The following is a 16,810-nucleotide window of genomic DNA, read 5'->3' on the forward strand; positions in this document are numbered from 1 at the left end:
GACCTATGCCGAAGTTGGAATCTCAACCAACCGAGCCACCCAGGCACCCCGCCACTTCTTCTCCTTCTTCTTTCTTCTTCTTCTTCCTCTTCCCCCTCCCTCTTGTCCTTCTCCTCCTCCTCCTCCTCCTCCTCCTCCTCCTCCTCCTCCTCCTCCTTCTTTTTTTGCATCTCCCTCAGAGAACAGCACTCAGGAGGCTTTCAAGGTTTGAGATGGGACGGAAGTACCTGAATTGTTTCAGAGTCCTATGGGCTTGCTTCTCCAATTGTACTCTTATTTTTCTTAACATTTTTGTTTTTAATATGGAGTAGATGCTTACAAATCAAATACACACATTTATAACATATGTCTCTATAAACATACACAGGGGCGCCTGGGTGGCTCCGTCGGTTGAGCGTCCGACTTTGGCTCGGGTCATGATCTCGCGGTTTGGGAGTTCGAGCCCTGCGCTGACAGCTCAGAGCCTGGAGCCTGCTTCAGATTCCATGTCTCCCCGTCTCTCAATAGTAAATAAATGTTAAAAAACATTTTTTTTTAAATATACATACATAGAATAGGAACAAAATGAGCAGCCATGGTCCCACCACCCAACTTAAAGAAAAAATTCCATTTCCTCTACGGTTTCCTTGCGGACCCTTCTCCTTCTCGTTCTCTCCCATCCTACTTGGCTAAACTTTGTGTTTACCTTGCCCTCATTAAAAAAAAAAAAAAAAAAACCTACAATATATTTGTGTCCCCCAACTGTATATTGTTTCGTTCTGCCTGTCTTGAAGTAAATGAAAACGCATCTGTACTATTGCAACTGAAATTGACTGATTTTTCCAGCTGTAGAATATTCCACCGAGCAAACAGATCGTAATTTATCCAGTATCCTGTAGATGACGATCCTAGATTTACGGGAGAGTTGGAAGGATATACAACCTCCATATACCCCCCCCCACCCAGTTTTCTCTGACGTCAGCATCTTACATCGTCACAGCACCTTTGTCAAAACCGTGAAATCAACACTGATACGCTACTACTAACTAAATCCCAGTCTTTGTTGGCATTTCCGTAGTATTTCCACTGGCGTCCTTTTTCTGTTCTAGGATCATCTAATCCAGGCTTATGGAGGGCTGTGAAGGCATCGCCGCTCAGGACTATTCCCGTACACATCTTGTTGTGTAAACGAGTAAGTTTCTCTACGGTGAATCCCTGGCTTTGCCGGGACAGGGGATACATTACATCTTCAATTGTATTCAAGAAGTCAAATGTGTTCTCCAATGCGAGTGCACCACTCACCGGGATTGTAGGGGTAGAAAAATTAAAAAATCTGCCCTGCTGGTTGACAGGACACGACATCTGTGGTTGTAATTTGCATTCCCTTGTTATTGTGGTTAGGCCTGTTTTCGTAGGTTTCCTCTGGGGTGACGCGTCTCTTCGTATCTTTTATTCATTTTTTAATCGGGCCGCTGCTTTAATTTGCAGTCCTTGAAAATAATTTGTGAATGCTAATTCTTTGGGTTATATGTTACAAGTCTCTTCTTTGTCCGTGAAGTGTTCGGTGTTTATCAAAGGACGGGAAGATAGCAACGTATTCTGGAGTTTAAATCCTGTCGTTTAAACTCTCATGCACCCTGTGGCCGGGGTTCTTATCTCCCCCATCAAGGGAGAGATCACACTGCTGAAACTCAGTATTTTTTAATGTTTGCTAAATAGATGAAAAAAAAAAATCTCTCCTAATTTGAAAGCAGGTGTTTAATTCCTGTCTTTGCATAACTTACACGGTTCTGCATGATCTGGCCCTAGTTTACATTTCTTTATTCACCCAGATCCGTCTACACCAGTCTCTGCTTTTCTTCAAATGGATCTACATCTTTCCTGTCTCCGGGCCCTTGCACTTGGCTCTTCCCCCAGATATTCTTATAGATCCCTGCCTCATTTCCTTCTGGTCTTTGCTCAGGGTAAGTTCACCAGCGACACCTTCACCGGCCGGTATGGGCTAGTATCCTCTGACGCTTCGTATCCTCTTTCCTTAATTTTTTCCTTCAAGTATAACCACGTTGCATTCTAAACGGATTTGCCTGTCCCCCACTGGAGGTATGCTGTTCGGTACCGGGACCCCTAGCTGCCTGTGGCTGCCCTTGAAACATGGCTGATGTGGATTGAGGGGTCCAGACTTCTTTCAAGAGTACCCCCCCCCCGCCTCCACCCGAAAAAAGTAACTTATCTCACCACTAAAATCTTTGTATTTTTGTATTCACTCCACGTTGAAACAACATTTGGGGCTAACTTGTATTATCAAAGTTCATTTCGCATTTTTGTATTCTGGGTCATTTGGACAGCGCTCCTGCAGGAGGTAAGTTACAGCGGGGATGTTTGACTCGGACACCGCGGTTGTCTCAGAACACAACAGAGGCTCGATAAATACTGGCTGCATGAAGGAATCCAGAAATAGAATGCCAGTCTTTTTCTCCTCCTCTCTGTTCTGTCTACCCCAGGGATCAATTTCTAAAATCAACAAAGCTTTACTGGGGTAATTTACACGGAAGTCACTCGCCGTAAGCGTTCAAGCCAAAGATTTTTAGTGAATTCGCCACCTTGCGCAACCATCGCTGTAACTCGACTTGCTGAATCTTTCCATCTCCCCAATCACACCCCGCTTGGGCTCATGCACAGTCGTGCCCCCTCCCCACCCCCAGGCACCGCGCAGCTACTCTCTGTCTCCATAGACGTTCAGCGCTCACTTTCTAAGATAAGACCTCCCCGGCTCCGTCGTTCCGGGGTCCAAACGCCTTGAACAGTCAGCACCCTGGGCCACCGCTCTCCTCCCGTCTCCGTTCCTCTATCCACGCGGCTCAGCACGGAGCCAGACCCACAGACGGCTCGGCGCCAACACAAGGAAGGGCAGCCCCGCACCTTCCGAAGCCCCGGAGGGGCAGGTCTCCGTGGCCTCCGCGCGCACCTCGGCGGCCTCGGGGACACGCGGGGCTGCCTCGCTGGGCCCCACGACCCTGCCAGGGTGGGTCCCGCTCTCGCAACACCCATCGCGGGACACCGAAGCTCGGAGCGGCCCCAGGGAGCCGGGAGTCCCCCGCCGCCGCGTTCTAACGCCGCCCTCCGGGGACAATGGCCCGGGGCCGCGGGGCTCTCGGCCTCTGTAAGCGGCTACTGGGGGGCCGGCCCCTCCCCCCGCCGCCCCTTCCCGGGCTCCGCCTTCACGCCCTCCCGCCCTCAACGGCCCTCCTCGCAATATGGCGACCAACCGCCTCCTTTCCCGCCCGCCGCGGGTCACTTGACCGCGCCAGGCCCCGCCCCCCCGTGCGTGGCCCCGCCTCCTCAGCGGAGGCCGAATAGCCGCCGCGACTTCGCCGCCGGGCGGCACGCGCCCGCCGGGAGCCCGGGCGGCGCGAGGCGCGCGCGAGGCGGCCCTGGGCGTCGTGAAGCGACCCGCAGCCCCGCCCGCGCGCCCGCGCCGCGGGTCAGCGGGCCGCTCCGGGGGCGGTCCCGGCTGCGCGTGCGCGCCGGGCCGGCGGGCGGCGCGAGGGAGGCAGGGGGCCGCTGGGAGGCCCGCGAGGCGCGAGGCCGGCGCGCGAGCCCCCGGGGGCGGGTAAAACCCGGTTGCTGCTGCCCCTGCCCCCTCCCTTTCCTCCCTACCCCCCTCCCTGCCCCTCCTCACTTTTCAACCCCTCCCCCCTTTTCATATCTAATTTGTGTATATGTTTGTTTTTTAGGGGGCCCCTCTCCCTTTCGAGGGCCCGCAGCAGGCGCGGCGGGCGCCCCTCACCCCGCATCACGCACGCACCTTCTGCATCCCAACAGCTCCCGGCCCCGCTGCACCCCCGCCGCCGCTTCCCCCTTGGAGAATACTCTCCTCAGGGGCCCCCGGCCCGCTGCATCCCCTTGTTTTTTCCTCCCCCGCCCCCCAGGCCCCAACTGCCCCCCGGCAGCTCCCCAGCTCGTGCCTCGAGCCCTACCCGATCTCTCCGCGCCTTCTGCACCGCGGCCTTGCATTCGCCCTCGCTTCCAGGCCTCCTGCTAAAAGTCCCCTTGCCTCTGGAATAGGGGACCCAGATTGGCGGTTGTTTTTTTTTAAGGATCTCCCAGCAAAACCCAAAAATCTTTCCTCTCTTCTTTGATTTATACCCCTCGCCGTCCTTTTAGGAACTTCCTCTAGCAAGAAAATCTATCTATATATGTATTATAAAATACATATATTGTATATCTTTCCCCCAGTTTTTCCTCCATCCAGGGTAACTTTCCAGCAAAAATTGTTTCTTCCCACCAAGAGCCCCCCCCCTCTTTTGTAGTATCTTTCCACTGATAACAAACCAACTCAGTTCTGCCACTTTCTCTTTCACCTAATAATTTGTTTTTCCAACCCTCTTTCCCAACTCTCCGGCAAAAATCCCTTTTCATCCCCAGTTCTACCCCAGTTAGGCTTTCCCCAGCAAAACCCTCCAAGGTCCCTTCCCGAGGAAAGAAAATAAGGCAAGGAAGACAAATTAACTTTCCCTTAAAACAAAAGCCCCTTTCCCATCTAGATCTCCCCGGGTTAGTATTGCTTTCTTCCTCCTTCCAGAAATTGCCCATCTTGCCCAACTTTACACCTGTGTGCTTGCTTCTTTGGGGACCCAACATCTGAATGCCCCTTCCTTTCCACCCCCTGCTTCCAGGGCAAAAGAAGTTGGATGAGTGTCCCGAATTTACTACTCAGAGTTCCAGGAGGAAATATCCAGTGGTCTGACGGTCATCTGAATCACCTCCCTGTGGGGCCTGAACCGGGCCCTCCTGTTCCCTGGAGAGTCACTCCTTTGCTCTTCTGGTGAGTCTTTTCCCTTTTGCCCTTGTTCCAAAGATACCTGCTTTGTCAGATGGATTCCCTTCTTTCTCAGAAGGGTTTCGAATTGATCCAAGAGTCTCTGTACCCACAGGGAAACCATTACAAGTTGCCGCTTTGGGAAGTCAGATGAGGGAAAGGTTATTTGTTGTGCCTGTTGACGTCTCTGGAGGAAGGCAGACATCTATTAGATTGATCTATGTTTCACTGTTTATTGCAAAAATGCTTTTTCCCTCCTTGTGGGTTCAGGGTGGCAACTCAGATACCTCCAGAGAACAGGCAGGTAAAGGCCTGCAGGTGAACCAAAGATCGTGGGCCCCCTCTGAGTGATCCCCGCCGGTGGAAATGACCAAGTGGAAGTTTGTTTGTTTGTTTGTTTTTTGAGATGAGACCAGAACACTGACCTGTGTGAAACTTTTTGATCTTTAAATGGTGACAGTGAGGGGCGCCTGAGTGGCGCAGTCGGTTAAGCGTCCGACTTCAGCTCAGGTCAAGATCTTGCGGTCCGTGAGTTCGAGCCCCGCGTTGGGCTCTGGGCTGATGGCTCAGAGCCTGGAGCCTGTTTCTGATTCTGTGTCTCCCTCTCTCTCTGCCCCTCCCCCGTTCATGCTCTGTCTTTCTCTGTCCCAAAAATAAATAAACGTTAAAAAAAAATAATTAAAAAAAAAATAAATGGTGACAGTGAATTTAATCGGTATTCAAAGACAGCATGGAGCGCTTATAAAACATGGTGGCTGGCCACCAGTTTGGACTATTTGATTCAGGGTTCCTTCCTGTGTTAGACACACACGCACAGATGCACACCCGCGTGGGTATGTGTGTACCTGCAAGACTTTTCTTCCTCCTGAGAGCCACAGTTCTCAGACTTTTTGATCTTGTAAAATCATTGAAGACTCAAGAGTTGGTGCGTGTGAACTATATATGCTGACATTTGCTGTATTGTAAGTCAAATAAGCCTCAGTGGCGCCTGGGTAGCTCGGTCGGTTAAGCGGCCGACTTCGGCTCAGGTCATGATCTCACGGTTTGTGAGTTCGAGCCCCGCGTCGGGCTCTGTGCTGACAGCTCAGAGCCTGGAGCCTGCTTCGGGTTCTGTGTCTCCTTCTCTCTCTGCCCTTCCCCCACTCGTGCTCTGTCTCTCTCTCTCTCTCTCTCCCCAAAGTAAATAAACATTAAAAAGTTAAAAAAAAGTCAAATAAACTTTAAAGATACTCATTTAAAAGTAACAGTAGTAAACTCGTTATATTTTAACAAAATTGACTTTTTAAAGACTGCATTTCAGAAAACAAGATTTAGTGAGGGTAGGAGGCATTGTTTTACCTTTTTCGAGTCATCTGGAATCTCATATATCTGCTTCTGCATTCAGCCTCTGCAGATATATCCTGTAGCTTCCGGAGGGTTTCACCGAGAATTAAAAAGGCAGATAATGTCTGAATATTATTATGAAGATAGTTTGGACCTCAAAGACTCCCTGAAAGATTCCTGAGGACCCCAGGGTTCCCCACCCCCATCCACCTCACTTTGAAAAAGGCTGTTGTAGATGTGATTTTTTTTTACATTTTTTTTTTTAATGTTTATTTTTGGGAGAGAGGGAGAGAGACAGAGGGTGCGTGGGGGAGGGGCAGAGAGAGAGAGAGAGAGAGAGAAAGAGAGAGAGAGCAGGAGACACAGAATCCGAAGCAGGTTCTAGGCTCTGACCTGTCAGCACAGAACCATGAACCCGTGAGATCATGACCTGAACCAAAGTCAGACACTTAACCGGCTGAGCCACCCAGGCGCCCCCGCTGTTGTAGATGTTAATGCTCATTTGCATTTTATGCTGGGATCAGCTTTTGGAATGAGAAACTTTAATGTCTCTTTTCCTCCCTTAGTTAATTCTATGTAAGAAAATTTCCTGGAAAGCATAGTCCTAGCCGTCTTGATTCTTCCACGTTTTCGTTCTCTTCCGTATCGTATGTAAGCTTTAAATCTACTCTTTTAATGAGCGAGAGACCAGGAATCCCGGTCTCCAGTGTGGTCGTAGGTGAGGGCTTTGAGGTCAGACTACCCCCAGGGTTGAATTCTAACCCTGATTTTGCGCAAGTTGCTGTTGTGGGAATTGTATGATCTATAAGTGATTCCAATTGTCCCTGGCATATGATAGAGCCTCCGTAAGTGTTTGCTGCTGTTGTTACTATAATGATAATTATCACAGGGGTGAGGCAGGAAGATAGTGAGGCCTAGGAGCTGGAGGGCCATGGCTCTCTCCAGAGACGGCAGTCGTCCCTCACCTCTCTCTTTTGATAGCCATCAGGAAATACAAAATCTTAATAATTTTCAAGAGAAGCCAGAAATTAATACACTTGGTTGAAATCTCCCCATTAAGAAAAATGTTGGTGACCCAATTTTTTTTTAATGCTTATTTATTTATTTTTGAGAGAGAGACAGAGAGCAGGAGCCAGGGAGGGACAGAGAGCGACACAGAATCCGAAGCAGGCTCCAGGCTCTGAGCTGTCAGCACGGAGCCAAACGCGGGACCTGAACCCAGAAACTGCGAGATCATGACCTGAGCGGAGTTCGGTCGCTCAACCGACTGAGCCACCCAGGAGCCCCGGTGACTGACCCAATTTTGAAAAACACCGTGCAGGCCGAACAAAACAGGCCTGCAGTTCAGATAACGTCTGGAGTGGGGAAACGAGGAAAGAATTTGCATAGCTGGGTCTCAGTCTCTCTTATTTCCCGGCTTCCAACGGTCTGATCTTTTAACTCAGACGTGATCACTCTCTCCCCGCTAACATTCATGCAGAGGGGGAAAGGAGAACGTGGTGCTTGGGGCGGGGGGGGGGGGGGGGAAGAAAAGAAAAAAAAGGCCCGCAGTGGAATCTTGTCACTCACCAGTGAAAGGGATGCTGAGAGCTTTCTTTGATCAGAGTTAGTTCTGTGCCAGGCAAGATGCTGTGAGAAGTGTTCCCACAGAAGGCAGAGGCACAGCCATCCCAGAGCTTGCAGTCTGGGGAAAATAGAAGAACTTGAAAGATAATTAAATTCCGGGGCCATCTGGGGTAAGTAGTAAGTGGAATGCCAGACAAGCGCTCATGGAGTTCGGAAGGAGGGAGAAATCATCTCAGACTCGTCATGCTGGGAGGAGCCGTTTAGGCTTTTGAACGGTTTCATTTGGTAAAGCGGAGCAAAGAGAAGTTGCACAAATCAGGGTCATAAAGAAAGAGGTCTCCAGGGCATCTAGACCAGGGGATATACACGAGTGAGGTGGGAGGCTGTGAGCGATTTTGTTTCTTGAGAGAGAGAGACAAAGAGAGTGCGAGCAGGGGAGGGGCAGAGAGAGAGGGAGAATCTCAAGCAGGCTGTGCCATCAGAGCGGAGCCCGACCCAGGGCTTGAACGCACAAACCGTGACATCGTGACCTGAGCCGATGTCGGCACTTAACCTGCTGAGCCACCCAGGCGCCCCTTGAGATTTTTCAATAGAAGTTGAAAGAAAGCCTCACTTCAATGAGAGATCTCGAGATCTGCAGTGAGTTCCAGTGTGGTTGGTAGCTGCTAGGCACTTGTAACTATGCTCATTTCAATTTAACGAAATGGAAGTAAAATAAATAATTCCGTGCCTCAGTTGCTCATCCTGCATTCTCTAGGCGCTCATTGGCCGCTTTGTGGCTAGGGGCTGTCGTTGGACAGTGCGGACTTAGAACATTTCCCTCAGCACAGAAAATTCTTTTGGACAGCGATGCCCTATCCAAAAGAAGTCGGACAGATTTTCCGACTTGATAACCAATAGAAAATACTCAGATTAACTACGGGCTAAATAAACCTTTTGGGGAACCAATAAGTGTTTAGATTGTTCCCTCCTTGCCATCCAGACAGTGCCGCAGTAGATGTTATTTACCCGACGGTGTCCGTGTTGCCGCAGGCGAGAACCTGTGGCAGATTAATTTCCCAAGAGGCTGTAGCATTTCACAGGAGACTCCCTGTCTCCTCCTGCTCCTACCCGTCGTGGAATGACACGCCTTTTTAGGAAAAGAAAAACATGAAAATTGCTTTGGATCCCTACTGCCGGCTTAAATTGTTTTTCAAACCATTGAACAAGGCACCGATGACGATCAAATAAGCAAGGCGCGTATTTCTAAAGCTTAACGGTTTTTTGTGCCGCCGTAAAGCCAAAATCAGTTTGCAAATTAAACGTAAACAAATGCAACCAAACCGATGTGATTCCAATTACAAATGTTAGTTTAATGGGAGAGGTGCCATTTTGCTGAAACCTAATAGCTTCCTTGAAACCAACGGTTGCCCTGGGCCCCTGTGGGTTTAGCAGACCCTGAGACGGCTCAGCTCTCCCGTCCCTTTTCCTCAGTTTGAACTGCAGCCAGGCCTCCATCTGTACCACGATGTGTGTTGGCTTTGAGGTGACCCCAAAGGCATAAATACGAGCGGAATCCACGTCTATCCTCTTCTCGTTAGCCTGTGGCAATTAAAATCGTCCTTTTTGGCGTCAGTGCAATTATAATCATACCCCGGGCATTGAAACCAAACGCTAGTACTGTATTATAAGGTAGTAAGCCAGTAATCCGCATAGACTGGTTTTCTTCTTTTGGGTCATTCTCCAAATGAAAACACAAAATTATAAAATTCTTGGAAAGAATGGGGAATGTCTGCAAGGTTCCAGGGGACCACAAGCCCTCCCCACGGGGATTAGCAGGCAGCTCTGTACATAGAAGGTGCTAAAACTTGTCGAATCAAATTTATCTGCTGGCAGAACAAGAACAAGTTCAATATTGGCTGAGGGGAGGGGGGTTTGCTTTACTAACTGGAAAAGGATGTAAATGTGAAAACGTGGCTTTTGGACTCAGGGCTTGCCTGGCCGAAGTGGTAGTGAGACCAGTTTTTTCTGTGGACCACGGGCGTGTGTTGGAAAGCAGGTGATTTGGCATGTGGCGAATTCTGCCCCCATCCAGCACCTTTTGTGCTTTCTAGATTGATCGGTTCAGCGCAGTCTACGGTTTAATTGATGGCAAGTTAGTATCGTGTACCGGGTAAAAACACGAGCCCTGAAGTCCGAATACCTGGGTTTAAGGTCTGGCCCAACTCCTTGTCAGGCATGTGACTTGTGACAAGTCACTTAGTGTCTCAGAGTCCATTTCCTTCTTCATAAAATGGAAATGATAGAGCACCAACCTCTGGGTTGTAGAGAGAAGTGAGCGAATGGACGCACAGGAAGCTCTCGGTGTGATACCTGAGAAGGAGAAGGGGCTTAATATCTTATTTCATTAAATATTGTTTCGTATTCCTTTCAAACGACGCTTCCTATTGAATTAGCTGGTTTTTATTATCAGAATATGAAAAAAAGCTATGGCTTCTTTCCCCCTCGGAGTACCACAGACAGTTTATCGCAGCACCATACGAGAAACTTTAGGACTGGCAGAGAAATTCATTGTGCCTCAGAACATAAGTCTCTATGGTCCACACTGCCTGCTTTGCGGTTTAGAAACCCGAAAAGCTCTAACGGTGCCACGGTGTCGCAGACCTCATTTAATGGGCGAGCCTGAACTCACGGTATTTATTCCGTTTACTCTGAATAGTCAGAGGTGTCAGTGCAGAAACAATGATTTGGTTACCAGGTGCTGCCCCAGACCCACTGAAGGTTACTTAAAATACGGTATTTGCGTTGATTTACCCCGAATTCTGAACCCTAGGACTCACTTGGGCCTCAGAGTTGTAGTACAGGATTGTGGGCCTGTGTTCGACTTCTGAGTCCCCCCCAGTAGGCTGGCTACAGACACACAGACACACAGGTAGATGCGTAATGGGAAATGCAGGTGTTGTGGGCACAGCTGTTCTGTTCCCTTTCAACGTGGAAAGGTTAAAAACCGTAGCAACCAGTAGCCTAGGAATCTAGGCCCAAACTCCGGTTACTCTAGGATCCACCAGGTACGTTATCAGTGAGTCATCAAGTGTTTATTAAATGTCTAGGTGAGGGCAGAATTACTCATAATAGCCCAAACCGGACACAAGCCAAATGCCCACCACCAACAGATGAATGGATGACGAAGATGTGCAATATGCAGACGGCGAAATGTTATGTGCCCATAAAAAGTAATGAAGTAATGGTGCGTGCTGCGGCGTGGATTAACCTTGAAAACACCGTTCTTAGTGAGAGCAGCGGCCATAAAAGGCCTCGTGTGGTTTGATTCCATCGTTTGTACGAAACGGCTGGCCCTCTCGTTGAGCCATACTTTGTTTGCCTGCCTTGTCATTTTTTGTTGAGAAAATGGACATTTTTGCATATTATAATGCAGCGATTCTCGGAATCCGGTTCTCCTTCCCCTACCCCAGAGTGTGTGGTTTCTGCTTGTGGGTTGTAATGTCTGGAGAGTGACTTTTGCAGACTCCGTTTGTAGACTGTATTCTTTGTCGTGTGCGGTCAGGGGAAATCTCTGTTCTGTTAAGCTTGCGGTCAGCTAGTGATTCGGCAGGGATTTCCTTAAATGCCTGGAACCCCAACATATCTCCTCGTCTTGGCAGTTGGGCTCTGGGTGGGTGTTGGGACACCCTGTTGGTTCTCAGCAGGAGTTTACATCTCTGCCTTCCCCTTCTTCCTGCTTTCACAGACCGAAGGTCAGCCAGAGGTGAGAGCTCAGAGCCTTCACGAGTGTTTTCTGAGCAGGTGCCTGCCCTGGGCACGTGGTCTTCTAGATTCCTTCAAATACGTGGAAGGTTTTCATTTTTAAAATTTTATTTCAGCGTTGGTTTCCTAGAGTCCACAGTTTACATTAGGATTCATTCTTTGTGCTGTGTAGTTTCGTGGGTTTTGGCTAATGCAAAATGTCATGTGCCTACCATAACAGCATCATGCAGAATAGTTTCAGTCCCCTCCAAGTCCCTCCTGTGCGTTACCTATTCATCCCTCCTCCCTCCCCTGGAGCCCTGGCAACCTCCAACCTTTTAGAGTCTCTACAGTTTTTCCTTTTCCAGAATGACGTATGGTTGGAATCAAAATCTGTAGTGTTTTCAGGCCAACTTTTTTCACTTAGCGACACACATGTAAGTTTCCTCCATGTCTTCTTGTGGCTTGATAGCTCCTCGCTTTTTATCGCCGGATAACATTCCGTTGTACGCAGGTACCGTAGTTTGGTTATCCATTCTCCCATTGAGGGACGTTGTGGTTGCTTCTAGTTGTTGGCAGTTATGAATAAAGCTGCTATAAACATTTGTGTGGACATAAATTTCCAGCTCACTGGGGATAGATACCAAGGAGCATGATGGCTGGATTGGATGGTGAGATGATGTTTAGCTTTGTAAGGAACTGCCAGCATGGAAGCTTTTCAAAGCCCTTACTCTCTCCAAAGCCTCTCGCTCTCACTGTCCGGCTCTTCCTCCCCGGCTTTCGGTGACATGTCTGTTGGCCCCAATTAATATCCTTTGCTCTGGGGTTGTAGCACCTGGTTCATTGCCTTTGTTTTGTATTTTTATTTTTATTTTTTTAAGGTTTAGTTTTTTTTGAGAGAGAGAGTGTGTATGCACGAGTGGGGGAGGGGCAGAGAGAGCGAGAGGCAGACATAGGCTCCGAAGCAGGCTCCAGGCTCCAGGCTCCGAGCTGTCAGCACAGAGCCCGACATGGGCTTGAACCCACGAACCGTGACATCATGACCGGAGCTGAGATTAGACGCTTAACTGACTGAGCCACCCAGGCGCCCCTAATTTTTCTATTGTTGGGTATCTTTTTATTGAAGTATCATTAACACACACTGTTATATCAGTTTCCATACCATATTGCCTTTGATGTTTTGTTTTGTTTTTTTAATTTTTTTTTTCAACGTTTATTTTATTTTTGGGACAGAGAGAGACAGAGCATGAACGGGGGAGGGGCAGAGAGAGAGGGAGACACAGAATCGGAAACAGGCTCCAGGCTCTGAGCCATCAGCCCAGAGCCCGACGCGGGGCTCGAACTCACGGACCGCGAGATCGTGACCTGGCTGAAGTCGGACGCTTAACCGTCTGCGCCACCCAGGCGCCCCGCCTTTGATGTTTTTTTTTTTTAATTTTTTTTTTCAACGTTTATTTATTTTTGGGACAGAGAGAGACAGAGCATGAACGGGCGAGGGGCAGAGAGAGAGGGAGACACAGAATCGGAAACAGGCTCCAGGCTCTGAGCCATCAGCCCAGAGCCCGACGCGGGGCTCGAACCCACGGTCCGCGAGATGGTGACCTGGCTGAAGTCGGACGCTTAACCGACTGCGCCACCCAGGCGGCGCCTTTGATGTTTTTAACAAATGCCATCCCCGTGGCTGTTCTCTGCTCTCAGAAAGTTCCAAGTTAGGCAAAATCAAGGCGAGACCTTTGTGTTAGCCCTTCAGGAGCCATCCGACAGGTCAAGACAGACAACCTCAGTGTTTGAGAACAAGGTCATCTCTGCCCCCTTCTGCACCAGGAGCCCACACCAGAACGTGCCTTCAAAATCACTGCTGAGCCGGGGAATGGGGGATAGGACAGGAGTCGGTTCAAATGCCACAGGGCCCTCCTACCAGGTTTCATTCACCTTTGACTTGCTGAGGGTTCCTTTGGTTGCTGTAAACTTTTTGACTACTTTCCAGAGTTCCAGTAAAGTTGACTTTTTCATTGTTTCTGTGGTAGTATGTGTGGGAAGTTTTTAAATTGCTAACTCAGTCTTTTTATTTGTCACAGGGCTATGCAGATAGTCTGTTTCCTCTTGACTCAGTTTGGTAATTTGTGTCTTTCTAGGAACTTGTCCATTTTTCTCTAATTTACCTAATTTGTTGACATAGTAATCTTTTATAATCCTTTCTATTTTTGTTCTGAATTCTAATTTTAGTAACTTGAGTCTTTTTTACTTTTTTGTCTCTTTTTGAGTGGGGTAAATTCCAGTTGTTGAGATGTTACATAGTTTATTGTTTTTCTTTTGGTAGTTATGCTTAGGTTTTTTTTTTTCTTAGTGTGCATACTTAAAGTACAGAGTAAATCGTTGTCTTTTCCAAACGTTTCAAAGCCTGTATTCGTCGTTGAGCCAAGGTCTATGAGCAGTGCCTTGCCGGGAAAAGTCTGTGTTGCTCCCGCTTGAAAGCTAGTTTTCCTGGGTGTTGAGTTCTGTGCCGGCTCTCACCCTTCCTTCGTCTGCTGGCGGTGTCATTCCTTGTCTCCTAGCCTCCTCTGAGAAGTCTTCCATCAGGCTAGTCATCATCCCCCTTTGTAGACTGCCTCCCTTCTGGTAGTTTTTAGCATTTTCTCTCTGTCTTCAGTGGTCTGCGGTTCTGCTGCTGTGTGTTGGGGAGTAAATTCATTTTTACTCTTCCTGCTCCGCCTGGCAGTGCTTGGTCATTAACCACGTATCTTCAAGAACTGTGATCTTTAGGGGCGCCTGGGTGGCTCGGTCGGTTGAGTGTCCACCTTTGGCTCAGGTCATGATCTCACGGTCCGTGAGTTCGAGCCCCGCGTCGGGCTCTGTGCTGACAGCTCAGAGGCTGGAGCCTGCTTCGGATTCTGTATCTCCCTCTCTCTCTGCCCCTCGCCTGCTCAAGCTCTGTCTCTCAAAAATAAGTAAAACATTAAAAAATTAAAAAAAAAAGAATTAGGATCTTGAAGTCTGGGATCCTGTGTCCCTGTGATTCTGGAAGCTCCTCTACCATTATCTCTTCAAGATGCCGTGTCTCGCAGGGAGCCTGGCTGGCTGGCTCAGTTGGAAGAACGTGGGACTCTTGATCTTGGGGTTATGAGTTCAAGTCCCACATTGGGTGTAGAGATTATTTAAAAGTAAAATCCTTAAAAAAAAAAAAAAAAAGATACTCGTTTCCCGTATTCTCTCCTCTTCCCTTTTGGGATTCCTATTGGACATCGTTAGGTTTTTGCATTTGCTTCTCCATCTGTGCTCTCTCAGTTTCCTGTTCATAGTTTCCATTTCTATATCTCTCTGTGCTGAATCCTGGGGGGGATTTCCCCAGATTGCTCTCTGCCAGTTCATTATGTCTGTCTTCAGCACTGTCTCATCTGTTAGCCCTTCCTGTGAGCTTTTAACTTCAATGTCTTTCATGGACGTTTCATTTGTTTCTTTTTAAAACTGGTTGTTCCGTCCCGCGCTGACTTATTCTTTTCTCAGGCTAGGTTCTGTTGTCTCTCACCGTTCCGTTTTCTTCCCAATTCTTGGGGTTCTTCTCTAAGGCTTGGGGGCAAGAGTTTTTTCTTTTTCTTTGTTTAGTTTTCCCGTGGATGGCCTGGCTCTTCCAGGGGCCCAGGTCTCCACTGCCCGTAAGCTCAGGGCCCTGTTTTCTTTTCTCATGTGTCTGTTACGACCCCAGGTCCCAGCCTCCAGGGTAATGCACTTTAATAGGAATATAAATATGAGCCATACATAGAATTTCAAGTTTTCTGGTAGCCACATTGAGGAGCTAAGAAGAAGCAGGTGACAGTAATTTTAATAACATGCTTGACCCACTGTATCCAAAATATTATCATTTCAACGTGTAGTAATTTAGAAACATACTAAACTTACTTTTTTTTTTTTTTTTTTTTTTTTGTACTAAGTCATCCAAATCCAGTGTGTGTGTTAGACCCACAGCGTGTCTTAGTCTGGGCCAGTCACATTTCAAGTCTTCACAGCCATGTTTGACTAGTTGCCACCACGTTGGACAACAGATTCGGTATCTGAGTCTGATTTTCCCCTCAGGCCAACCTGAACTTACACGAGTTTTCTTTGCGTTTTCTCATTGTTGCTGGCACGTGGGGTTTTACCTGTCTCTTGCGCCTGGCTGTGTATTCAAAATGGTCTTTTGTCATATTTCTCGTGTTTATAGCTGGAGACAGAGGTCAGTTCAGTCCTCCGTGTTGCCGGAAATCCTTTCATTTATTCCTTACAACAACCTTATGACGGAGGTACTCTTATGCCCAGTTTACCGATGAGGAAACTGGGGCTCGTGGAGCTTAAATGACTTGCCCAAGTTCACGTGGCTGTTAGGTGGCAGAGAACAGACCCAAAGACAGGTCTGTTTGAATTCCGAGTCATTGCTCTATCCGCCATGCTGTATTGCCATCTCATAATTTTGATTCCTCCTCGTTCATTTTCAGGAATTAGACATCACCAAGAGCTCTCCGTGACTCCTTACACGGCCTTGCTTGTCTGGAGAGTAGCTCTTGGCCAAGACCTGGCAGTCACGAGCCATGGACCGGTACAGCCTTGGGGACGAGGACGCCCTTCCTCCAGAGGTGCACCTCCCTTCGTTTTCCGAGAGCCAGGGACTCAATTGCAGCGACACCCTCGACCGGGATCTGGGTCCCAGCGCACGAGACCTGCTCTATGCCGGCCTGAGTGGTTTGGACCTGGACCCCAGCCTCCCAGCCCCTGACATGCCCAGCGAGGCACTGGAGGACAACTTAGACACCCTGTCCCTGTACTCGGGGAAGGACAGTGACTCTGTGAAGCTGCTGGAGGAGTATGCAGACCCAGAAACTCAGGTGTCCCTACAAGGTAAGGCTGTCCCTCTGGGCCCGAGGGCCTGGAAGACTCTGAAAGTTCCTGTGGCCAGCTAAGGGTTGATTCTGCACGGATTAGATAAGAAAACTTTTATCTTCCACGGGTGAATAGTGAACAGGGGACAATCACTTTTTTTTTTTAACTTGGGAACTGTTCCCAACTTCCTAGTCAAGGAAACCGAACGCTGATCCTGAGGAATAATGTCGAGAAACCTGGCTGTTCGTGGATGTCCTAATCTTGTGTGTGGTGTGGGCAGACATCTGAGTTTACGGGACACTTTCCCACCCATTACATCTTGGGGGCGCTTTTCACGTTCCCAGGATGACCTGGGATATTGTCCGTCCGCCACTTGGTTGTCTAACCTTCCCCGGACTCAGTGTCTTCATCCGTGAAGCGGGAGGGCAGCAGAAGGCCCGCTCTGCTCCCCACCCCCCGCCAGACTAACAGCACAAAGACGCAAGGGAGGAAATGAATGCAAAAGCATCGCATAGGCTGCAGAGCGTGGGACAGATCGTTGTTATTTTT

The 16,810-nt window shown here is 48.7% G+C and overlaps 1 protein-coding gene across 4 annotated transcripts in view; it reads left to right on the forward strand.

The window, feature by feature from the left end:
• Positions 1–3,008: 3,008 nt before the first annotated feature.
• Positions 3,009–16,810, forward strand: part of ZNF541 (zinc finger protein 541) — a 43,845-nt gene continuing 30,043 nt past the window's right edge. For 2 of the 4 annotated variants that reach the window (XM_023245225.2, XM_023245227.2), the window contains exons 1-3: positions 3,633–4,533; positions 4,656–4,804; positions 15,880–16,279. In XM_023245225.2, the coding sequence (XP_023100993.2) occupies positions 15,973–16,279 (307 nt within the window). In that variant the 5' untranslated portion in view covers positions 3,633–4,533; positions 4,656–4,804; positions 15,880–15,972. Of the gene's footprint in view, positions 3,140–3,528; positions 3,590–3,632; positions 4,534–4,655; positions 4,805–15,879; positions 16,280–16,810 lie in introns of those variants that run through there. The other 2 variants (XM_045046049.1, XM_023245226.2) reach the window with 2 other exon arrangements.

Source organism: Felis catus, chromosome E2 (genome assembly GCF_018350175.1).
Source record: "Felis catus isolate Fca126 chromosome E2, F.catus_Fca126_mat1.0, whole genome shotgun sequence".
NCBI classification, from domain to species: domain Eukaryota; kingdom Metazoa; phylum Chordata; class Mammalia; order Carnivora; family Felidae; genus Felis; species Felis catus.